This window comes from Paramisgurnus dabryanus, chromosome 10, assembly GCF_030506205.2.
Source record: "Paramisgurnus dabryanus chromosome 10, PD_genome_1.1, whole genome shotgun sequence".
Lineage (NCBI taxonomy): Eukaryota > Metazoa > Chordata > Actinopteri > Cypriniformes > Cobitidae > Paramisgurnus > Paramisgurnus dabryanus.
This window is the reverse complement of record NC_133346.1, coordinates 22,918,176-22,944,449: the sequence shown is the minus strand read 5'-3', so window position 1 is coordinate 22,944,449 and position 26,274 is coordinate 22,918,176. Positions and strand designations below refer to the sequence as shown.

The window sequence follows — 26,274 nt, the reverse complement described above, 5'->3', positions numbered from 1 at the left end:
TACATAGGCCTACTTTCACAAAAAAAACCCGCATCGCGAATTTCAGCCATAACTGTTATCAATTATCAAATCATAACTGTGATAGTACTGTTGACTACTTCAGAACACATTGGTACCAATATTAGCATCATATCCTTTTTCACATATTACAAGATTTTTACTGCTCAATACAAATTCTGAAATTGCGCTATGGCAATAATATAAAGATAAATAAAATAAACAAAATGATTAAGCAAATGATTTCAAAACAGATTTTAATTTTTATTTCTAACTTTGCCAACACAGCATCTCAGTGTAAATACTTAATAATCAGCTGGATGTAGAGATACATTACATGAAATAAAATTTGTAACAAAATACCCAAAATATTAATGTAAACTACAATAAATGAAGGGGATGAAAACAAAGTAACAAAGAACACACTATAATACGGATCCTTAGAAGTTGTTATACAAAACTAGCCCTGTGGATAAAATAAGCATACAATATAGAGTATATGACCTTGACTGCACTAATAATACAAATATTAAACTTTTTTTTTAAATCCCCCAACAACAACGACGTCAGCCTACATAAAATCTATAACATTTTATTTTCTATAACATCATCTGTATAAATAAAATGAAAACTTTCATTTGATAGATCTCTTTGTTCACTTCACACTTCATAGTGCAAAGTCAATGTGAATTTTGTTCTGTGATTGTTTGACCGAGTCCTTTACATTGAATAAATGCCTCCTGGCATGGCTCACGACCCAGAAACTTTTTCAACATATCCATACCATCTACTGAGCCTCCAGCCTCCAGCACCACATGCCTGTATTCCCTGCCCACCTGCAGGTCAAAATAAAGAAACATATAATATTAATACTAGATTACATAATGTACGCAAGAAATAACATAGAGGAGCCTGTGTTATATTTTGGTTACGGTCACGCCTGAAGCATATTATTTGGCATAGTCAACATGATTATAATCAGCTATCAGTGCTGCTGTACAGCCATACAAAAGAAGCATGATAAGGAGGTCATAGATGTGCTTCCTTTATTATAAACAAACCATGGGAAATTATACAAAAAATCAAGAAATCTACACTTTTTTAATGAAACCCAAACGTGGGAGTCATCTTCCCCTAAATAGAAGTTAGTACTATTTCTGTAGTATCTATTATTACATATGCTAGTATCTGCGTAGTTAATTACTCAGAATCACATGATTTGAGCCTGCTGACCACAGTAGTTTCTCATCAGTAACAAAAATGTATGTCATTCTTGGAAAGAAATGCTAAATATATAAATATAAATGCTGCTAAATCAGTCATGTATTACCTATCAATTAAAATAATGACTAATTTTGTACAGTTCTCTGTTAAAATTTCTCAATATGGCAGAGTATAACACACCTTTGGATTCATGATTCCTTCCTTTTTAAACCGACTGAAAAAGATATCCATTGAATAGACTTCACTCCACAGATAGCTATAATACTGACCATCATATCCTCCGGCCAAATGACTGAAACTAGCCGTCATGTTTGTACCTGTGGTAGAAACATAACACAAAAGAAGATATTTTGAGAAATGATAGCAACAACAGAGCTATGGTACCCATTGACTTCCGTAGTAGGAAAAACAAATACTATGGGAGTCAGTGGGTACCGCCAGCTGTGTTGTTACCATCATTTATCAAAATATCTTATGGTGTTTACACCAACATGAGGGTGCATAAATAAGGACAGAATTTTCATTTTTGGGGACCATTCCCTTTAAATCTGCTTCCCCGTGAGGTGATTTAAAGCACTCCTCCTGGCACAATAACGTTAATAATATCATGTAGTGTGTGCAGTGTTCCCACACCTTAGTTAACTTTAAATTTAAAGACCTTTCCAGGTCAACTACCCTCAAATTCAAGGACTAAATGTGGGGACACATTTTAAGTGAGAGCAAGGTTACATTGTGTTACCTTTTAGGATACATTGATACAGTTCCCTTTCGAGGGAACTCATGCTGCGTCACTTTGAGGACACCTCCATGGGTAAGTGTGTCTGAATGTGTATATCAAATTCAACCAATGGTGAGGCTTAACGACAAACAGGGTTCCTACACCTTCGTTAACTTCAAATTCAAGGACCTTTCAAGGACTTTCCAGGTGCAAAACCCAATTCAAGGACTAAATGTGGGGACACATTTCAAGTGAGAGCAAGGTTACATCGTGTTACCTTTTAAGATATATTGTTACAGTTCCCTTTTGAGGGAACTCGCGCTGCATCACGGTGGTGACACATTGGGGACGCCTCCAGGGGTAAGTGCGTCTGAATGTGTATATCAAATTTAACCAATGGTAAGGCTTAACAACAAAGACAGGGTGATGCGAGAGCCAGGAAGTATATCGCTATCTGAAATATTGCCAAAGATGGCATTAAGGAGACGCAGCGTCTCGTTCTTTCTCAGGGAACAACAGTTACATTCGTAACCCGAGACGTTTTCATGAGTCAAACACAACTTTAGCAAGTGAGAGCAAGGTTACAGGTCTCTACGTCACTACGCATTTACGTGAGGTCGCGCTGGCGCATCACAGGACCGGAGATAGATGAGAAGTTTTGGTTTAAAAGTGCATATTCTTTATTTTTCTTGTCAAAAATGACAATTGTTTCGCTAGATAAGACCCTTATGCCTCGTTTGGGATCGTTTAGAGTCCTTTTAAACTTCGTTGAAAAAAATTGTGAAGTGTTGAGTTAAGTGTTAAGTGTTGGGTTCCATTAAAGTCCATTAAAATGAGAAAAATCCTGGAATGTTTTCCTCAAAAAACATAATTTCTTCTCGACTAAACAAAGAAAGACATCAACATTTTGAATGACATGGTGGCGAGTAAATTATCTGGGTTTTTTTTTAAGAAAACTAATCCTAATCCTTTCAGTTCAAATGGATTTTGATTGACTGCTCATCATTTTGTTATCATTCATCCACAGAAAAACACACACAAAACACAACGACAGCAATTTTCTGTATCATTATCTTTGTAATTGTGGTATGGATTCCGCTATTTGCCTAATTATAAATGATTGTTAAAACTTTTAAAAATTATTCATTGTAAAATTTTCATCATCTTTGGTGTGACGGCGCCTTTAGAGTGAAAGTTTTTTTTTACCACAGTTTCGTTTTCATTATTTTATTTTCCGAACTCTGTCCAACCCTTAATAAATATGTAAATTAGCTTTGATAAGAACTTTTTCATATCAATTTAATAATATATAATGTTGAAAATGAAATGGCTGAATACTGAATAGCATTTGTTATGTAGAATTGAACAGTAATATGTTATTGAGCTCATAGTGACTTCGATATCATAAAGATTTACTATTGTCCACTTTTAACGCTTGTTTATCAGTCTTTGTGGACTGACCAAATTTTTTACAATGTCCCTATAAACATAATACTCTAAGACGATAAATCAAGGTATTATTAGCGTCAGAGTCTAGTGTGTTTTATTCTTAGTCGCGTTGACTACACATCACAAGGCTGTTACATCCTTACAAGCCAGTTATGTCGTGTTTATGACCTGGTGTGGCAGGGATCCCCAGGATCTCTTTACTGTGTTTGGCAAACTCAGCAGCAGTATCAGCAGAGTCCTTAGTGTGGAGTGACTGGTCAGCTTTACTGAGAACAATCTGTCTGAGGTTCATAAGACCTGCAAACAGATACAGCTTTAAAGTAAAACTACTCCTTTCAATATGTGTGCAAGAATAACCCATCATACACATCCATACAGTATCTACAGAAGACATTTAAAGTAACAGCGAAAAGCTATAGTTAATACTGTTTGTTTGTGGAAGAAAACGAAACAGAATGTGTGGGAAAACAAAACAGTTAGACAGATAGACAAACTGACCAGTGTTGGCCACTCTAGAGGCAATGAGATTATTCAGCAAGCTGTCAGGAATCTGGCTGCCATCTTTATAGTGCCGGGACATCCTTCTTAGCGGCTCCTTCTCCCAAACCCAGTTCTCCAGCATCTGTGATGGTACCTCCACAAAATCGGTCTCTACCTGTGTCCCACTGAACTCTGCATAGCGAGTCTGGAATATTGAGGTTGACAAACTATATGTGCGAACAAATGTGATTTTCAAAGGCGCAACATCAGCTGAAGTCCCTATATCAGCTTAGGACAATATAAGTTATTTTGTCTAAGATAATTACCGAATATGCTTTTATAATTTTTTTTTATTCAGAACAATTTATTCACATATAAAATTAGTGAATCATGACTTTTCTAGACCAGTTCCGATTGCCGATTTTTTACAAGCAATTTGGATGATTTTGATACAGATTTCCGATTTGCTGTTTTTAAACCACAGACAAGAAAGAATAAAAGAGTACATGAACAAGATGTTTTCTTGGTAACATGTCAAACTGGCCTTAAACAAAAAACTATTAAGATACAACAGCTGTATCTTAAGGACAGCAATTAAAGATGCAACACAAGATGTTCCCAGTAGGATTTTCAAATTATGCTGAGATAATCATCAATCATTAAGTTCTTGGAGGCCATGAACGCTTTTTTTACTAACATAATTTGAGAATCTTCAGAAGAACATCTTGTGCGCTTAATGGAAGCAAAGAAATGTGACCTTGGCCCTTAATGTGCTTACAGTTGCTTTGTGACCTACAGCAGAATTTGTATGTTTTACAAAAATTTTAAATCAATGTGGTCTCAGACTTTGTGAATGCTGACATACCCTGGAGCAGATCTCATGCATGACGTGTCCAAACTCATGGAAGAATGTCTCCACCTCGTGGTGCTGCAGTAGGGATGGCCAATTAGGTGTGGGTTTTGTGAAGTTGGCCACCATGGCGGCGACTGGGATCCTACGTTTCCCATCAGGACCAAGACAACCTGGCTGTAGCCCAAAGCAAGCAGCATGGCCATATTTCCCCTTCCTAAAGAGTAAAACATCTAAATTAATACTGAAATCAAATGAACTCATAAAATAATGCTGATTAAATGTGATTATAAGTCAAGTGTAGCATTGTAGTAGTTGAATTTTTATGATAACATATACTCTGTGATAACATAAACCTCCATCAAAGTCAGTGAACTGCCACAAAAAAGCTCACCAGAGATTATCTAAAGGTTTACCTGGGATGCAGGTCCAGATAAAACTGTCCAATCTCATCTCCATTGACGGAGTCCATTACAGAGTAGAGCTTCACGCTATCATGCCAAACATGAGCGTTCTTCACATGCTGGAACTTCAGACCCAACAGATCTTGATATATATTTAGCAGACCCTCAGTCACCACCTCCAGAGGAAAGTACTCGATCAGTTTGTCCTTATCCACTGCATACTTCACTTGTTCCACCTGGTTCATATAATACGGCATGTCCCATGCGTGGATCTGTCCATCATACAGCAAGCCCCGCCTCTTGCACTCAGCATGTTTGAGTGACACCAAATAAAGTCTTTCCTGTTCGCCTACTGGTTTTAACTTTTCATACAACTCATCTGGAGAGCATAACAGTCATTTTAGTTTACATTTGTCACATATATACTGTATAGACAACCGTCTATACAGTTTATACATCGGACATACGCACGTTGTTACGGTTAATCCAAGAAAATTTAGGGATTGCAGCTATAATAGAAATAACAGAAATCAAACAGCAGAAGATGTAGATTAAGGAACGTACCAAGAAATCGTGCCACGTTCTCTGGATTTTTGGCCATGGTCATTTCCAGCATATAATTGGCATGACTGCTAAAGCCCAGCAGTTTGGCCAGCTTTGCCCGCAACTCAATAAGCTGTTCGAGAATAGCAGTGTTCACCTGAAAACATTAGCACAAATGAATTATTTGCATCTTTTAAAAATTTTTAAATAAAGGAAACAATTTATTGAATGATTAATCCAAAACATGCAGTGAAAGAGCCACTCCGATCACTATATTTGTTATATAAATTTCTGCAATTTTCTGGATTTGGGAAGCATCATTTTAATATTATCAGGTTTTCAATAGCCGCTTTTCCACTGTAAAAGTTTCATTCTGTGCCTATCTGACCTAGACGGTATGATTATGGTTTCATTTTTCATTACGTGGCTGAAAATAGCAAAGATATGTAATATTACCGAGATCACACAGCATTACTGGTATTGATATTAACAGGGAAAATTGCAAAAGGCAGTATTGGCGCTCCAGTCCCGTCACCCATTAAAGTCAATTCACACTGGTCAGACAACTACCAACTCCAACAGACACCAACAGACACCAACAGATACCAACAGACACCAACAGACACCAACAGACACCCACATTCTAAAGTCTCATTTACTTTGATCTAACAAATGCCAACAGGGTTTTCACACTGATCCAACAGACTGGAACAAAAGCGTTTGTTGGAGTCTGTTGGATCACTGAGTACGTTTACATGCACAGAATAAGTGGATAACTATCAAAAATCTGCTTATTATAGAAAACTGTTTTCATGCGTTTACATGCAAATCAATAAGCTGGCTATGCAGTCAACTGCGTTTACATGGGACTTGGAGAATTATCAGTTTTCTCGCAGGCAGTGACATCACCACCTATAGTACATAATAGTCGATCAAAAAGCCGACGGCATATCTGTCTTAAGCTATATTGTTGTATCTCTTCTCGTGTCTGCAGAACCTGTAAATGTAACATAACAGTCTATTTCTATTTTAACAGTTTCTCTGCCAACTGCTTTAGTCGAGCGGAGACTTTTATGCATTACTTTGCACTTACTTCCGCGTGTGACGTTTATCTTTCATATACGGAGACATACGCACATGGACAAAACCGTGAGAAAGCAGGTTAAGGTGTTTACATGCCACGCGAAATCGGCTTAATGAGCAAAAAACTACCTGTGCCGATCGTTTTTTGCTTACGCCGTTTATGGGCTTTCCCCGATTAAAGAAAACCGCTTTACGCATTTACATGACCCCACGTGTTATCAGTTTATTAAGCATAATCGGCGTAAGACTGTGCATGTAAACGCACTCAGTGTGAATTGGCCTTTAAAGATTATAGGGGGAGGAGGGACTTTGCGCATGCGCAATATCTGATAAGTCTTGCTTTAGCAAGACCTGAAGGTGTTGCAAATATGGCAGCGCAATGGCGCAACCTTGGCAAGGCAAGGCAAGTTTATTTGTATAGCACATTTCATACACAGAGGTCATTCAAAGTGCTTTACATAGAAATGAGAAAACAAAAAATCAAAAGATGCATGAATTTAAAATATCAATTAAAAGAAAATAAATGTGATTTTAATAAAAACTGTTTAAATGTGTGAAAAAGAAAAAAACAGGAATAAAAGTATAAAACTGTTAAAAATAAAAACTAGAGAAATAAAAATAATTTAAAAAGTGCACATAAAATATAGTGCAATCAGTTTGGACGCAGCATAGTGCTAGAGACCTGAGGATTGGTGTGATATGTTCATATTTCCTGGCAGCAGCGTTCTGAATGAGCTGGAGCTGTCTTATGGCGCTTTTCCATGGGATAGTACCCCAGTGTTTGGTTTAGTTTGGGTCGGGTCAGCTTACTTTTGGGAGCTTTTCCATTGGGTGCAGTACGTAGTACCCGATACTTTTTTTCGTACCATCTCGATTGGGGTTCCAAGCGACCCGAGCTGATACCAAACGTGACGTGAAAATACAGTAGATCACTGATTGGTCAATCGTCACTAAGCGTCAATATAAGCTTTAAATATTAGCTTTACCTTTAGTGCTAGCTTGCGCTGTCTCGAGGAAAAATTTTGTCATCTGTGCTCTGCTATAAATTCCCAAACTCCCTTTTAGCGATGAAAAACATCCACAGGTTGAGAATCAGGGACACCATAACAGTTTTTTCCAAACTTGCAGTTTGTGGCGGAACATTCACAACGAGCACGTCAGTATTATATGCTTAAATGCAACTTCAATGAGGCTCAGTGGAGTGTGTCAACTACTGACGCCACGGGTCTTTAAACCGATACTGTCAAGAGAGATAGAGGTAACCTTAGTGATAAACGCGATGTGCAAACATCTCAATTTAAATTTTGTGGCGGACTGATACATAAATAAATGAATTGGAATGTACAAGGACGCTCTCACTTGTATGATGTCACAGCAGTATGCAGCGCAAATATAACGACACGCCTATGATCCCTCCCACTGCGAAGTGATACCAAACTCGATGGAAAAGCTAACCACGCCAAAGTGAGGTGAGCTGACCCGACCCAAACTATACTAAACCGTTGGGTACTATGCAATGGAAAAGTGAGGAGGCCATTACAATAATTCAATAATGATGAAAGCATGCACAAGTTTCTCTAAGTCTTGTCTGGAAACAAAGCATCTAATTCTTGCAATATTTTTGAGATTATAATATGCTGATTTAGTTATTGCTTTGACATGACTACAGAAACTAAGGTCAGACTCCAGAATCACACCAAGATTCCTGACTTGATTTTTAGTACCTTGACACGGTATGCATTCACCTTGAGAACTTCATCGTTGTTTCCAAACGCAATGACTTCAGTTTTCTCTTTGTTTAACTGAAGAAAGTTTTGGCACATCCAACTGTTAACTTCATCAATACATTTGCACAGGGTGTCAATTGGGCTGTAGTCGTTTGGGGATAGAGCTAAGTAGATCTGAGTGTCGTCTGCATAACTGGCAATTTGGTTCTCTCTCATTATTTGGCTTAGTGGGAGCATATACAAGTTGAACAGGAGTGGCCCAAGAATTGAGTCTTGCGGGACTCCGCATGTCATGGATGTCCACTCAGATTTATGGCCACCTGTACTTACATAATAACCTCTTCCTTTTAATATGACCTGATTTTCATTTTAGGACCATCCCAGAAAGCCAAACCCAGTTTTCCAGCCTGTCAAGAAGTATGTTGTGATCAACAGTGTCAAAAGCAGCACTGAGGTTTGCCTGTGTCTGTATTGAGGCGAATATCATTTATTATATTTATGAGCGCTGTCTCTGTACTGTGGTGCGGTCGGAAACCAGATTGAAAAATGTCAAAGTAACTATTAGAAAACTAACTATTAGAAATTAAAGGAACAGTATGTAAGAAATTTATATCAATTAATCATAAAATAGCCCTGATATGTCACTAGACATTAAGAAATCATTTTCATTTCAAATACTTTTATCACTGACAACAGTGGTCTGGCCAGGATATTGTCATTTAAAAAGTGGAGTTGCAGCCCTCAACTGATGTTTATGTTGTCATGTTGTGTATTGGCCACCAGTTGGGTGATTGCAGTACCAGTTTTAGCCACAAGTTTTGTTATTGCAATACCAGTTTTGGCCACAATCCTACATACTGTTCCTTTAAGAATTAAAAAGACTTTGATAACAGCATAATTTGGAATACAAACGCATGATTTTGTTTTTTTACTAATTTTTACCTGATCTATGTTTAATTTGCTCAAATAACTTGCTTTACCAGCTGCAGAGAGAAACTTGTAGACAAGGGACCGATCCTGAGCTGCAACACCACTACACTCATTCTATTAGCATGATTCTGCATGGTTATGGGCCTTTCAGATCGGACACAGCAGTCGCAAGTCTCTAGTTGTTTCAATAGAAGACATGGAAAGTGGCAAAACGTGGGTGGTTTCACAGATGCAGCGGAGACGGTCCGAACGCAGTGCTTGTGCACCTGAAATCCTGCCCCTTCTACAAGCACAGCTCTTAATGACAGGAGGCGCTAAAGATAAAAATATTTGCACAAAATGCTTCCACTACATGACAAAAACAGCAGTCGTGCGCGATTCTGCCCCGTTCCACGTGAAACACCCAGTAGACAACTATGATTATTAGGGAATTAGGAATGAGAATTAGGGGCCAAGGGTTGGTAGCCATGCCAATACAGGCTCAAGTGGAAACATAACTGTAACCATTACTTCTCGTTCTTAAAATGGTTCGGCCTAACAGTGGAAAAGCTAAAGAGCTACCCTGTATAAAAGTAAAATTTTACTGCAATTACACTAAAACTTCCCTTGCCAAATTGGACAAAATTATAAGGCTATGGCACAACCTACATCTTTGCACCTGCTGTGAAAGGCAGACTCCATTTTTCTCCTGGTTTCTGGAACATGGCATCGTTTCATCAGGGGAAAGTAGTGAGGATAAGCCAGAGTGACTTCATACCGCCCGTCTTCTGTTCTCTCGAGACCATTTACGTAACTTTCCGCAAGGCCAGCTTGAAAGAGGATAAAGCAAGCTAAAGATGACTTAACTAAAACAGTTAATGTTACACCACAGGTGCGCATGCTTACCAAGCTCCTCTTGAGAAAAGGAGAGCACAGTATTTTCCTCATTGACATTTTGGTTGAACTCAATGGAAAGTTTACTTATTTCTTTAGAGATTGACTTGATTTCCTGAGAAGCAAAAGCATTGATAAGACATTTAGACGTTTACATCTAAAAAAAAAAAATCATTGTGTTCCTGCATGCAATACTCCAATTAAAAACTCGTACTTCTTGCATATCCTTGGATAAGTGCAATCCATTCCGTTTCCCTAGTTTTAACAGTCGTCCCAGGAATCTCTTTGACTCTGGCAATAAATCATTGGATTGTCTTTCCTATAAAGATAAAGTGAAGCGATGAGGCATGCAGACTGAATGCCTACAGTTTATTGCATGCACAGATGTAACCACAGCTCCTGTGGTTGACATACAGTATCTAGCTGTACTTTGACACCAGGCTGAATCTACGTGGGCCCAACGCTGAGCTGGATGTGCAGTGGCATGTTCTTCTGTCAGTGCAGTTTTACACGGGGTCAATAAGGTCTTCATACCGGCAGTTACGAGAAATAGCTGGACAGTTTCATTACAGCTCAATTAGAAAGCCAATACATACGTTGGAGAGCTGAACAGCCAAAGAGAGGGCATTGCTGTCCAAAAAGAAGTTATTTGATTTGTGAATCTTCGCTATGAAATCATTTTGGACAATGTCTCAATGGGCTGAGATGACACTGCCAGATCACGTATTTTATAAGTCACCCCTGTAAAACTGGACCTGCCTGACAATTTTCCAGATTTGTTTACAGAGTGATTCAAGTTCTGCCATAATGAATGGTGTCATATTAATGATCTTCAATTACAAAATGATGACTATTTTAGGGATGAAGTTTACTGTACTCTAATGGTGCAATAAATCAGATGTCAACTGTCTTCTTATCTTACCCTAATTTGCAATGGTAAGCTTATTATAATGATTATAATTACGATTCGGATTTCAGAGGAAAATTTAATTGAACCCGGCTACTATATTGCATGTGTGTGCAGCTCAGTTTGTAGCTTGTTCAACAGTTGCTTAAATTTAAACTTGTCATACAGATGACAGTGTTTAATCTGTAAAGTTTTAAGCAATGATCATCTGTGAAATATCATGTAAACATGTCAATTTATTACGTCTTTACATCTGGGAAATTATCTGTTGTTAAATAAATGAAAGTTAAAACTGTGGAGAGCCCCCAGTCACAAAGTGAATGTGACAGAGCTTGTGCTAAAACCATAGATATGTAGGCAGTTCATTGGACCGAAAGCATAAAATAGAGCCGCCATCTTGAAACAGTTGAACCCTGCATCAGCGGCATTGTAGGCAATGGTGTAACGGAAATAAAATCACCATAAATCTTAATGAATGCGATTTTCTTGGTTTTCTTTTTCATTTCAACAGTCAGACATGTATTTAGCATTGAGTCCAGAAAAAAATAAAGTTTTGATATTATGAAAATCTACTTTTTCTAACTATAATGCATAGTGCTAGTAGCCCTAACATCCATACGCAGCACAAAAGTCCGGCATCGTCCATGAATTTAAAGTACAGGCCGAGATAGCAGCGTTACCTAGCTACTTCCAATGACAAGACCCCTGTTCCAAGATGGCGGCGGTTTTGACGCATGCTTAGAACCCCAAGGCGACATCTAGTGTATATATCTATGTGCTAAAACAAGGGTAAAGACATGTTCATATTTGTAGTTCTTCTGTTCCACTTATCGTTCACACACATTTTATCAGTGAACCTAAATATAACAAATCTTAATGTGCAAGGATAATATCAACACCGATTGGTCGGCTGACGAATTTTATGCGACGGAACTCCTATCATCCAAAACAACAAAGCTGGAGTAAACATGCTCATTTTATGCGTCTTATATGGTGGTATTATTACCATTTCAGAGCTCATGAATGTATTTTATTATCGCTAAACAACGCAAAAAATCTTTTTGTTTTTTCCAATTGTTTTTTTTTTCAGAAAATGCTCAATGAACCAAATGAGGCCTCTGCTCATTTTGTTTTTGTATACTGCTCCTTCCACTCAGTTGTTTCTTCTTGTGATATCTGTTTTTTGGTTTGTTGCACTGTTTATGGTCCAAGTGCGTTCACATCAGTCGAACCACACCATAGTTCACTTGGAAGTGCACCAAAGTTCGGGTGGAATTCATAGACTGTAAAAAATAGAGCTTTTTTGAAGCCAATAGTAGGCGGAGCCTGCCCACGCCTTCTTGGCAGTGCATCCCCGCGCATCACTTGTGGATAACCGAAAATGGGTAAAGAGGTGGGATGTGATTGAAGCTGAGGTGGCTGGTTGCTGAAACCACGCCCGCCTAGCTCGAAGGTAGAGACGGTAGGGGCAGTTCACTTGTCACTCAAGTGGCCACGCCCCTAATTATGCAGAACTTATAAGCTTAATATAATTTAAACGCATGAGTTACAAAAAAATTTACTACCCTCACAGTTGTCAAGAAGGGCAAAATTAACTATACAGACCAAAATGTTTGTACCCGGCTGTAAATAGGGCTGTCACAATGATTAAATAATCGTCTCATAGTGATTGTTTGACCTCATCGCGATGATTTCAGATCACCGCAATGATTGCACATCTCTCTAAAAAACACAAGGGGGAGCTGTAGCACATGTATAAACGAGACTGATTCAGTCTACATTTAAACATGTGTATTTGCAGGTAAACCTTGCAAAATATTTAATTAAAATAATCACAACAATGTGTGAATTTTTTTATAAACAAAGAAAAAAATTTATGAGAATTAAATGTCAAACAACAAAGCCAATTAATCGTCACAATCGTCTCAATTTATTAGACAATTAACCGTAAATTTCATAATCGTGACAGCCCTGGTTGTAAACATATTATTTTCTGCTGTGAAGTTGAGCATTTTAACATGGGGGTCTATGGGGATTGACTCCCCTTTGAAGCGGCCCATCAATGAATTGCAATTTAAGTCACTTGACTCACTTCCATGACAATTTTTGTATTTTAATGATTTTTCTTACTGTATTACAGTATTTTAATAATATCACAAACAACAAATTGCTTTAATGTATGAATGATTAATATTTTTCAGAATTTTGTAAAACGAATGAGCTTATTTGCATTACAGAAATCTTTGGAGATATTTGGAGACAAAAGATAAGATTCTTCCTAAAGGTTTATGCTTGATTTTTTTCTAGTATTATTTTTAGGTTCAAACATGACTCACAAAAGTTTGTTAAAGTTCATATCTCATGTTGGTGTGTTACCTGCAGAGCCAGAAGCCTTTGAAAAACATCCGCTCTCATGCTCAATTCCACGTCAAAATCCGACAGACGTTTATCAGCTTCTGTGCTCGCCAATCTGACCTCTTTACATGGAGAGACAAACTGCGGAAAGTCCAACGTGTGACGGGATGCTGAATGAATGTATTCGAAAGAAATAAACAGTTTAAGAACAAAACACAAGTTAACATTCATCTGTTGTGTTCGTGCTGCTTGACCGCTTAAGCATGGCACCTGCAATGCCAAGGTCACTTGAATAGTTGAACACCAAATCCAGAAAACATATACTTCAAATGCAAAGATAGTCGCGTTTCAATTTGCCAAATATGATATTTTAACACTAACCTGCATAATCCGACTTTGCATCTGCCAGGACCTGCAATGTGTTCTCACAACGCACCTTCCCTATGTCCACTGTCCCCACTGTGTCATACGCTTGCTTGATCCGATGGATCAATAGCTCAGTTTGCTGCCTGATCTCTTCTGGGGTCAGATCCCAGCACAGGCTGTTCTTCTTGACATCTGTGCTGCTGGAGCAGTTTGGGGCTGATATGACCGATCCATTCTGAAGAGTCATCTTCAACTTTGATCTGAATAGAATAAGTCTGTAAAGTATTAAAGAAAGAGTTTAGATCACTCTGTAGACTTCTGCACAGCAGTACATTGCATGGGGGCTTCTTGGCGCTTCAAAACAGGAAAACCTCTACATCAATTCCTGCACATAATACCGAAACCTGAGAGCTCTGTAAGGTTGCATGCTGTAAATGTTTTCCATGCTAACGACGGACACTTTCACATATGCCTGTTGAAATGGGAATGTGAAACTGATCTCCTCTTGACACACTTATACAAGCTCACATATGCCAAATGCATTGCCCAGTTTCGTGGCAAGCTTAATTAGATAACTTTGTAAAATAATACTAGTATTAGTATATCGTGCGCGGTCACATGATATATGCATCTGGTTAATAATAGTACTGATTACAAACTGGGCAAACAAGATAATATTGCATAAAACTCAATATGAAATCACGATACCTTCTTCCCGTTCGGAGCACGGAAATGCTGAACACAAACATTGCATGCCTGTTTCATGCGTTCAATGTGCAAACATGGGATTCCCCTAGCCCCCTACTGCTTACAGTTACACGACCACTCCAAATCTCTGCTACTACGGTGACGGTTTGGCTTATGAATATTAATTACGTAACAGGACGTTCTCTCGACGAGAGTATCTGATTGGCTGAATGTTATACTTTGGTAGGCGGTGCTAGCTGGAGGATTAGCTTTATCAAAAAAATATATACATTTATATAAAATAAATAATGTAGTTTGGTTAATAATCGTTTAGGAAATAAATAGGATAGAGCATCTCTACCCATAAAGGTAACCTATGAATTAATATCCATGAGCTAATCAGAAATCAGCATCCCTATGCTCTACTCTCACGAGCAATTCTCTCTCATCTCTTACTCATAATATACAAATTTCTCGAAAAAAGTTGTAAAAACAATGTTTCTTTCCCTGGGATTACCCTTTGCGTACATCGTCCGAAACGGCGCATGCGCCGTGCTGCAAAGGACTTTCACTGACTCGCACGAACGTTCATGACGCTGAGACGAGCGCTAGCTGGCACTTTCTCCAGGTAGGTGGGCGGGGGCGCGCGTAGCATCATCAACACTATAATGTTATTGACGTTTTACTGTGGATGTGAGATGCTGAGGTCAGGAAGAATAGTAGATACCAACGTTTATAAAGATTTCCCTCCTGTCTGTCGGTTAAATAAACTGCGAATGTTTTCAGCCATTGCTCATTCGCCTGCAAACTCGTCCGTGTAAATATGAACCGATCTGTGTTGTATAGGCTAAAGCTGGTCTACAATTTTAATGCTATTTTTATTATACAAAATAGAAATATATATGACACGTTGCAGGATTTTATCAGCATCCTATGTGTTGCATAGCTTTAGTTATTTGGGCACATCAAAGCAGCACGAACTATTTTATGTAATGGGAATGTAGCATCCTTTAAACTGTGTGGATTTAAACCATTTCATATATCACAGATTGTACCCAAATGGCAGTGATGAATAGAAGTTTATTACAAATAATTTAGAGAGGAATGTTATGTAAAACCCCTGCAGTAATATGTGTGTGTAAATGTGGGAGAGAAACACATTTGTATTATTAAATAGTTGGTATTATATATATATATATATATATATATATATATATATATATATATATATATATATATATATATATATATATATATATATATATATATATATATATATATATTATGGCGTTGTAATATAGACATATTGGTGTGCTTATGTGTAATGTGACAAACAATGGTGTTGTCTTATTTTCCTCAGTTTACTGCATGACTGGCGAATACAAAGGAAATCCTCATCAGTTATAAATCCTATTTTTATTCAGTTAAAACCACTAAATAATGTGTGACTTGTTTGTGAGGTCTGTAAAAGATTGATTATTATTTTTAAAAACCTAGATGGGTCAGCTGAACATCACATTTGCAGCATTCTGTTTTGATAATTTTATGAAAGGGCCTTTTCTGACCTATTTTAAACTGTTCCCTAGGTTTCTCCCTGACACAATGGCAGTAGAGAAGCGCTTGGCATATTCTATCGTGCAGTTCCTTAGAGATCAGACACACTGTGTGAATTCAGGTGAAAAGGAAAGCCTGGAAGGTAGGTCAGCTTAATGTTTCAAACCTTTAAAGTCACTGTCCTTTTTTACTGCTGACATGAGTGTTTTGGATTCCATTTAATGTCAGATAAGAAGGACTTTAGACATTATCTTTAGAGATAGACCGATTAATGAGATAAGCCTATCTGTCAGATGATATTTGGCCAAATTGTCAGTATATTGAAAATATCCGTAACCATAGAAATCCTGGTTATATCCCTAAGCCCTGATCATTGTCTGATTTTAAACAATCTGCCGATGTGTGATAGTGGAAATAATGCTTTTATCTGCCGACACCGATTATAGGCATTGGCGCATCCCTTTTTTGTCTTGCTAACAGTCAGGTATACGTTGAGGTGTTTATTTACCTAACACACAGAGTAATGCAAAAAATAGAGAGCTTTTTTAACAGACTTTTTTAACAGATTTTACTACTCCGGTCATGTAAATAAGTGGGCATGGCTAACTTGGCATCGCATGTTAGACTGAGTGTGATGGAGAAACTGAAGTTTAAGCAGGCTAAGACAAAACTCACATTTTTATCAGTGATACGTGCACTGCTGGAGAGATGTAGTTTGATGTGCTGTTTGCTCATAGTACAAATATCTTTGATCAGAAAGATGAGAAAGATGATTAAGGTCTAAAAGAAAGTAAAGAGCATCAAGACCTTAAAACAGACGACTTGGTCATCACCTCATAGCACCTGTCATATTTATAATATCCATATCCAGAGATCCGTCTCTCATATACAGGTTTATCCTGCCTGTAGTAGGGATCGACCGATATTGATTTTTTCAGTGCCGATACCGATTTTTGTTTCATTAGTCTTAGCCATTGACCGTTACAGGCTGCCGATTTTCTTGAGCCGATATTTGAAGCCGATACTGTGTTTGCTCACTAAATTTACATCATAAAAATGACACAATGATGATGCCAAATGTTACAATTCTCAAATTTAAAAAAGTAACATTTATTGAACTTAAAAAAAACTATATTTAACAAATAGTAAAAACAGGTGAGGGTGCTATGGAACCATGAACTGCACTCTGTACTTGTGTCCATTTTGAGGCAAAACACAGGGCACTGATGTGTTTTAAGATACGTTAAAAAAAAATTGTATTAGTTTGGACAGTTCTTACATTTATTTTAGTCTAGGATAGGAATAGTCTAATCCCTGTCCGAGAAACTGCCCCATAGAGATGAGAAATAAAAACCCACTTTGTCCAGCTATGATCAGCTGTTAGGCCGAGCTTTCGATGTTGTCATGGAAAGGTTGGTTGTTTTTAGTCACGTGACCTGCAATCGCTTGCGGCTAGGGATGTTTACATTGACCGTTTAATCGTTAACCGAAGGTAAGAAATTATGACCGATTAACATTATCAGTTAAAATAAAAAAAAATGTGTTAATACATGGTGCGTGTCGTCATGAGCCGACAGACATTTCGCCACTTTTCTATCTTTAATTTGTGAATGTCCTGTAAATGAAACAAATGATTGCTGCCCTGACGGTCTGATAAAGTAATAATTTGTATGAGAAATCATTTGTATGCGTGTTTGGAAGCTGAACGGAGACGCGCGCGTGTCCGCGCAAGATGACGCGGTCCGTCTCGCGCACATCCGGACAGACGTTCGGTGATGGCCTCTGACCCTGACCATGACCATAAACATCTCTCTTTTTGCACAAACGGAGAAAGACGACGCAAAACCAAAACTTTCTGAAAAGCGTCCTGCTTTAGAAATGACCACTGTGGTAGAAACAAACAATCTGCCCTTTGGATATTAATCCTCTGGACCGATCGCGTGCCTTTGAATAAGGTAATGTTGCGTGAATATCTGATAATGTATGAATCCTGGTTCTGTTGTTGATCTGTCGCTGCTGTTTGCACGTTCAAATGAAATGTTTTGTTTTTACTAGTTCACAGACAACCGTCAACTGTATTTTTACTCAATGACAATTTCATATAAAAATCTTATAAGTTAACGGTTAATGTTCGGTTTAGAAGCTACGGTTGTCGGTCGGGAAATTTTACTGATATGAGCATTCCTACTTGCGGCTTCCAGCAATGCCGATACACATAAAACTCGCAAATATCGGCCCGATATATCGGCCGGACGATATATATCGGTCTATCACTAGCCTGAAGGTGCATATATTCATACTTTTCATCTTACATATTGCCTATTTTTAATGTACTGTATGCATAAATACAAAATACAATGCATACAGCTTCAATAGTCTATACAATTAATAACCATTTTAAAACAAGATTCTGTCTGTTGTTATCTTCTTGGCATTTTCACTATAATGTTATCTTCTGGGCATTTTCACTATAATGTTATCTTCTGGGCATTTTCACTATAAACTTAAACTTGCCCATATTTGAAAACTGGGGTGAGCATTTAGTGAAAACCTGTAAAATATACCATTGCAGCGAAATAAAATGACGTATTCTGTGAAATGTGAAATCCGCCCATAGCGTGACATAGTCCAGACAACATGATACATTAAATTTAATTGGTTTAATGTGCAGTCACAGTTAATGTAAATTAAAGGACTCGTTCTTTCTGTGTTTTGACGCTTTCATTGTGTTTACAGTGCGCACTATAACATGTGTTCATGTTTCACGTGTAAAAAAGCGTGGAATTTGTATACAATTTACATATCTGTATATGGCTGCTTCCACTGTCCTAAAAACTGATGTCTTCTATGAATTCCCTCCTTCAGAAATACGTAAAGAGTTCTGATTGTGTAGCTTGTTTAGTGTGTTGTGATTGGACAGCAGCTTAGCTTAGCAGTGTCGTTTGAGCTCAGCGGGCGACTGACGTATTCCTGTGGGCGGAGTTTAGTCAAAAATTCTTATATTCAAGTCATTCAACCGGGAAGTAGAGGGCTGTATTACAAACTGGCCATTTGCTGTAGGCTTTGAAAGAGGAATTCTGTTAAAGAAAATATATCGCCTGGTAGTGAACTTTGAGCTTAATCATTTTGCAGGTATTATTTATGCGCTAACAGCAACATTACACACTAACTAAAGTTTGAAAATGGGATTAGGAAGAAAGTTACCTTTAACATCATATTTTAAACATAGATCTAATTTGAACACATTGTAAATAATTAAAATGTGCAATAACACTTCCAGTTGCAATACAATGCCTGGAGACGACTTTCAAGATCAGCTCCAGCGACTGTCATCTCGCAACTCCACAGCCGCTGAGAGAGATATTCCTCAATTCTCTTCTCAAAGTAAACACCCACAGTATATGACATTAAACTTGTCTTCTTGTGTTATTTTGACTGCAGCTTCACTTTTCTTTTGTCTAATTGTTATTTACAGAATGATATTGTTACGTTACCCGAGACGTTTTCATCTCAAGAGGACATCGAGACAGCCGAGCAGCTTAAAAATGAGGGCAAGTCAAATTTTCCTTATATATTTAGACTCACCGACAATGGATTTCACTCTTTCAGCACTTACATTCATAGCCGAAACCTTTTCAAAGGATGTATTATGAATAACTAAATGTCACCTGTCATCACATTATTCCACTGTGATAATGCAAATCAAAACAGGATAAATAATTGATGCATCATCTGTTCAGTACGTTCCCCCTGTTGAGCTCAAATGTGTTGTTATTCTTCATCAGGGAATAATCACATGAAAGAGGAGAATTATAGCAGTGCTGTGGACTGTTATACAAAAGCCATTGAGTTGGACCAAAGGAACGCTGTGTATTATTGCAACAGGTAAACGCTGTGATTTGACATGGAGACAGATGTATGTTGGATGGTGTTGATGGCTTGGATTGTTTTCTCAGGGCTGCCGCTCACAGTAAACTTGGCAACTACACAGAGGCGACAGGCGATTGTGAACGAGCAATTGCCATTGATCCCTCATACAGTAAAGCTTATGGGAGAATGGGGTAAGCTGATATAACGTTATTATAGAAGATAGATACTTTACCGAACTAAATGTGACCCGGGACCACAAAAACAGTCATAAGGTTCAATGTTTTGAATAAATAGGCTTTCCATTAATGTATGAGAAAATTGCCTTTAAAGTTGTCCAAATAAAGTTCTTAGCAACACATATTAATAATAATAAATACATTTTTGATATATTTATGGTAGGAAATTAAAAAAAAATATCTTAATGGAACATGATCTTTATTTAATATCCTAATGATTTTTGGCATTAAAAACCTGATAATTTTGACACGTACAATGTATTGTTGGCTATTGGTACAATTATACCCTTGCAACTTATCACTGGTTTTGTGGTCCAGGGTCACATATGAGAAAATATGAGAAACTAAATTTTCAATGGTATTGATAATGCTTCATGTCTTTTACTTGGTTCCTAGCTGTCATCAGGGCAGTACCTTGGTACATAAAGAGTTCATATTAGTACCTCAAAGCTACATATTGTTACCAAATGTATCCGTACCTAATATTAGGACCTTTTGGTACTGCTCCAGTGACAGCTTCGGACCATTTTTGACCCAATCTATTTATCCCAAAAATCTAATTTGTGGGGTCTTATAAAGTGCAGAAAAAATACATGTTGCATATTTGTAGTTCATATTTGAAGGTTCTTCTTTAGGCTGCTCATGATGGGTACAGTTATTTACAATTTTCAAAATTGCGATACTTTGTATATTTCCTCAACACTTTTTTATTATTCTAGACTTGCATTAACATCTATGAGCAAATATCCGGAGGCAATATCATATTTTAAAAAAGCTCTGGTGTTAGATCCTGAAAATGACACTTACAAGTCAAACCTGAAGATCGCAGAGCAGAAACAAAAGGAAGCGTCCAGCCCTGTAAGTACAAGGAGATTAAATCAGATTTTATTACACTTAATATGCACTAAAAGCTCATAATTATAGGGGAACCATTTTTAGTGGTATATATCACCTATAAAGCACCTATGAAGAACCATATGGGACTGATATAGCACCAGATATGGGCCTATATAGCACAATATGGTTCTACACAGGAACTACATAGGTGCTATATGGCACTTAAAAGGGTTACCCTATGATTACGAGCTAGTGAACCACTTTTAGTGCTATTTAGCACTGTTTGTTTTAAGAGTGTACATTTTTTTGTAATAAATTTGAGAAAGAACTTGCATATCAAATATGTAAATGTATGGTTAAATTTTTACTAGAAACTACTACATTTTTATAAAACCAACAAATAGTTGCAAAAATGATGCATTCTGGGCGAGCCCATTATAGAGTGATTTGTTTTATGGTAATTGAATTATATTTGCAAAGCATTTTGGGTAAATGACGGCTGTAAAACTGCAGGGTTTTGTTGCATTATTACAGCATATGCTGCAGTTTGCTAATGCAGTTAAAGCGGATATATGAAGTCATTGGCAACACAGCTGCCTGTCCTTTATTGTGAAAAACAGTAATTGTCAGCCTTTTTGGAGTGTCAGAGATTTACTTTTTTTCTTTAGGTGTACCATCTTTTGTACCACATGCATTGCACTTGAATTTTCCCAGATGTGCAAACGCTAGACAGTAACATTAGCTTTTGACATGTGTTCACAGACAGCCACAGGACTGGGGTTTGACATGGCCAGTCTCATCAATAACCCTGCATTCATTAGCATGGTAAGTTTAAGTGCATAGTTTGCATTGCTCTGTTATGGTGGTCACAAAAAGGCTCATAAATTAAGTCTATTAAACTGACTGGCTGGCATTCAGTCTATGTTGACATTATAGTCAGTCAGTTGAATGAGACCCTCAGGCAAAGTACCCCACTGCAATCCAGACATAGCACATGTAGAGAATTTTAACCACATTCATTAAATTAACACACAATCTCAAGACTGATATGCACACAGTATAAGTGGTTTTGGTTTAGGCTTTATAGAAAAAGGGATCCTGTTGTTGTTATTTATGTTTTTACATTGAATGAATCCAGTCATATGCTGTTTTTCTGCACTATAGGCAGCAAGCGTGATGCAAAACCAGCAGGTGCAACAACTGTACGTTTCTTTATTTTAACACAAATGAACTGTATTGCATGTTCGTGGTACACTGTATTTTTGAACAAGTGGAGATTGGGGAGACTTGTAAAAGTTGTGATTACTGTGAATACACTTCCCATTTTTCTTAAAGGGGCCATGACATGAAAATCTGACTTTTTCCATGTTTAAGTGCTATGATTGGGTCCCTAGTGATGCTATCAACCTAGAAAATTTGAAAAAGATCAACCCAGTAACTTAGTTTTGGTAAACCATTCTCTACAAGCACATGAAAAAATAGGTCGTTGAAATTTGGCTCTCCTTATGATGTCATAAGGAGCTCTTATTATAATAATCCAACCCCTTAATCCAACCACAGCACTGCCATTTAGTGCAGAGAGAAAATAATTCACAGAACAATTGAGTTTCAATTTCAACAAACCACCATCATTGTGATCAGTGTTTGCACTTGATCTGCACATGTGCATTTTAGAGGACACACCCAAAACGGCACATTTTTGCACACACCTACAAAGTGGCAATTTTAACATGCTATAATAAATTATTTATATGGTATTTTGAGCTAAAACTTCACACATGTGCTCTGGGGACACCAAAGATGTATTTGACATCTTAAAAAAGTCCTGTGACATGGGCCCTTTAATGCTTAGTAACACTATATTTATATGTATTATGAAGTGTTTGTATCATTCATGTCTGAACTCAATTCTTTACTAAACAGCATGTCAGGCATGATGTCAAATGCTGTGGGGGGACCTGCAGCTGGAGTTGGTGGATTATCTGACATATCCAGTCTCATTGAAGCGTGAGTTTAATTCATGATCTTAATTCACATGTTACAAAAAATGCCCTAATCAGTTGACCTAATGTGTAATTTAGCCATATATAGCCAAAATATACCTTTTATGTCAAATTGTGTCGTTCTGATGTTAGTTGTTTTTTCTCAGTGGGCAGCAGTTTGCCCAGCAGATCCAGCAGCAGAACCCGGAGCTGATCGAGCAGCTGAGAAATCACATCCGAAGTCGCTCATTCAGCGGCAGTGCCGAGGAACACTCCTGATCCCAAAGGTCTGAGACAACCCCATTCATCAAAATTAACATTACTGTAGATCAACAGCCATTGCTGTGTAGCTCGGTGCAGACAGTAAATCAATAATACATTGTATTCAAAATGCGCTTTTTCATATCAAATGTAGTATGAAAAGATGTTACATGTTACATTTTGTCCAATCAAAATACATTTAAGTTTGTAGTATCAGTTTGACTGTTTCTGAAATTCTTTAACTAAAAAACAGTTTTAAAATTAGTTTGGTTTGGCTTCCATCGCATTCCAGATAAAGTTCATTAAAGGGATAGTTCACCCAAAAATGAAAATAATGTCATCAATGACTCAGCTTCATGTCGTTCCAAACTCATAAGACTTTCTTGGGTACACAGTTTAAGATGTTTTATATTTTTAGTCCAAGAGCTTGTTGACCCTTATTGAAAATCTACGTCCGGTATACTGTCCATGTCTAAAAAGGTTAATAAAACATTATCAAAGTAGTCCATGTGACATCAGTGGGTCAGTAAGAATGTGTTGAAGCATCAAAAATACATTTTGGTCCAAAAATAACAAAAATTACGACTTTATTCAGCATTGTCTTCTCTTCCGCGTCTGTTGTGAAGCGCATGCGCGAGACTAAAGTCACGTGACATACGACGCGGCTGACGTGTTATCTGGTTCGCCCCAGCTGTTTTTTGTGCGCCCAGGCTTCGTTTACAGTCTGAGGGAGACGCACTGTAAGTTAAAAAAAAAAACTTTGCAAACATGTCTGAGGATAACACGTCATCCGCGTCACTGCAGTCATGTAACTTTAGTCTCGCGCATGCGCTTCACAACAGACGCAGAAGAAAAGACAATGTTGAATAAAGTTGTATTTTTTGTTATTTTAGGACCAAAATGTATTTTTGATGCTTCAACACATTTTAACTGACCCACTGATGTCACATGGACTACTTTGATGATGTTTTTATTACCTTTCTGGACATGGACAGTACTGTATACTGGACGTAGATTTTCAATGAAGGGTCAACAAGCTCTCGGACTAAATATAAAACATCTTAAACTGTGTTCTGAAGATGAACGGAGGTCTTATGAGTTTGGAACGACATGAGGGTGAGTCATTAATGACATTATTTTCATTTTGGGTGAACTATTCCTTTTAAATCTCTGATGTAAAGCCTGTCATATAACAAGAATTATAAATCTGTCTTCACAGGTTTGTACAGGATGATAAACCGAGGGAAGACAGGATAAAGTTGTGAGAGCAATCATTCGATACCCATTCTTCTGTTGAGTCGAACCCATGATGGGGCGTGGCACTTTATATGTAGGCATCAGGGATGAAGAGGAAAAATATCCAAACACATAAATATTTACTTGCACAGAGAAAATTATGTTAACACCTAAATGAGGTATTTTTGTGTTTGTCTGTGTAGGTCATGTTTGAGTCCTCTGTTACTTTATGATTGTAGCTGCATCATAACGTTTTGCCTATTAACCTTAGATATAAGGCCGTAGTCACTGAAATCCAAGGACATTTAAAGGAACAGTTCACCCAAAAATGTCAATTGTCATCATTCACCTACCCCCATCATTCACTTACCTTCTTTTTAAAGTTTGTGATTGTATAAATATTATCAAGTCAGATTTATTTATATAGAGTTTTTTTAAAGTGTTGCATTCTTTCATAGCAGCTTACATGAAAGAAAACGCGGGAAACTTTAAATTATTTAAATTAAAAAGGAAACTTAAAATGATTAATTATTTATTACAGAATATGTGGTATTGTTGCAAATTATATTTTACTTATAAATAGATTATAATTTAATAAAACAGTATATACTTTTTATTCGACTATTGGACATTCAGTCAATTAAATTGGATAAATAACAGGCCTCATATTAATCTAGACACGTCTTTGCATCTTTCATAGAAATGGCCCTTTAAAGGTGGGATGCATGATTTCTGAAAAACGCTTGGGAAAAGTGAGTCGGGCCGAGTACGAAAACACAAGTGTAGCCAATCAGCAGAAGGGGTGTGTCTACTAACAACATCGTTGCCTGAGTTGCGAATGTGTGGGGCAGGTCTATCAAAAGAAGGTCCAGATTCTATTGGGGTAAGGGCGTGTTTGTTTAGGTGATTTCAAATGTCAAGACTGGCTTCAGAGATCATGCCCCCCCGCCTTTAAAGATGATCTTTAAGATCAGGAGTTTTAAATTACATAAGGGACTTTCAATAATACCCTGAACAGCAGTGTAAAAAGCATAGAGAAATTACCATCAAATGCACCACACACAAAATTGAAACAGTGACGTATTTAATATTAAAGCCAGATCAATGTAATAAAGCTGAACCCTAAGCTACCAGCGGTCTCCTAGTAAGCAGGCCAACAGGCGACAGTGGCATGGTTATTTGCAGTCATTAATTTGTATTATATAATCCCATTACATCCACCATTAAAAGCCCCCTAGTGAATCACTTTACTGTGCACTTTAAACAACTTCTGAACAGCTCCATTAGTCTTGTACAGAAAAATTCATACCAAGAAATTTGACAAAATTTTCATTTTTGGATGAACTATCCCTTTAACACATACTTTGATTATATTTACTATATATTCTGTTCGTTTTAGGAACAAGAAACATGTGTTAAATAATCACTATATATCGGCTGCTTCACCAGTCCTGTATTTTTTTAGTTGTTTATTCTGTAATTACAAAATAATGTGACTATTCTAAGCATATTCATAATTTCAGCATTTGTGGTTTTCATTTGCATGCACCATTAATTGATATTTGCAGTCAAATAAGTGGTTGACGCTAATAAAAACATGTTAATAAAACACAGATCAGTGAAATGTTTTGTCAAAATTAACATCAATAAAGGTGTTGATATATAACCATGTGCTTCGGTGGTTATTATGCAGCAAACCTGTTTA

General features: G+C 37.3%; 2 protein-coding genes across 4 annotated transcripts; one reads left to right on the top strand and one right to left on the bottom strand.

The window, feature by feature from the left end:
- Positions 1-237: 237 nt before the first annotated feature.
- Positions 238-14,740, bottom strand: nln (neurolysin (metallopeptidase M3 family)). Of its 3 annotated transcripts, none has more exons than XM_065290260.1 (13): positions 14,615-14,740; positions 13,922-14,181; positions 13,562-13,710; positions 10,493-10,597; positions 10,291-10,393; positions 10,054-10,214; positions 5,687-5,822; positions 5,135-5,501; positions 4,734-4,935; positions 3,887-4,073; positions 3,557-3,685; positions 1,402-1,538; positions 238-833 (listed from the first exon to the last, which is right to left on the bottom strand). In XM_065290260.1, the coding sequence occupies exons 1-13, from the start codon at positions 14,653-14,655 to the stop codon at positions 678-680; spliced, it is 2,133 nt and encodes a 710-aa protein (XP_065146332.1). In that variant the 5' UTR covers positions 14,656-14,740; the 3' UTR covers positions 238-677. The 3 variants fall into 3 exon arrangements, with proteins under 3 accessions (XP_065146332.1, XP_065146333.1, XP_065146334.1); XM_065290261.1 differs by having other exon boundaries at positions 1,491-1,538; XM_065290262.1 differs by lacking the exon at positions 14,615-14,740 and having other exon boundaries at positions 13,562-13,681; positions 13,922-14,061.
- Positions 14,741-15,148: 408 nt separating this feature from the next.
- On the top strand, positions 15,149-26,235 carry sgtb (small glutamine rich tetratricopeptide repeat co-chaperone beta). Its single transcript, XM_065290266.1, has 12 exons — positions 15,149-15,221; positions 16,180-16,289; positions 19,428-19,531; positions 19,623-19,698; positions 19,933-20,032; positions 20,104-20,208; positions 20,973-21,111; positions 21,853-21,915; positions 22,255-22,292; positions 23,014-23,097; positions 23,240-23,359; positions 24,553-26,235. Exons 1-11 carry the CDS (start codon positions 15,184-15,186, stop codon positions 23,349-23,351), a joined length of 969 nt encoding a protein of 322 aa, XP_065146338.1. The 5' UTR covers positions 15,149-15,183; the 3' UTR covers positions 23,352-23,359; positions 24,553-26,235.
- The last annotated feature ends 39 nt before the right edge of the window (positions 26,236-26,274 follow it).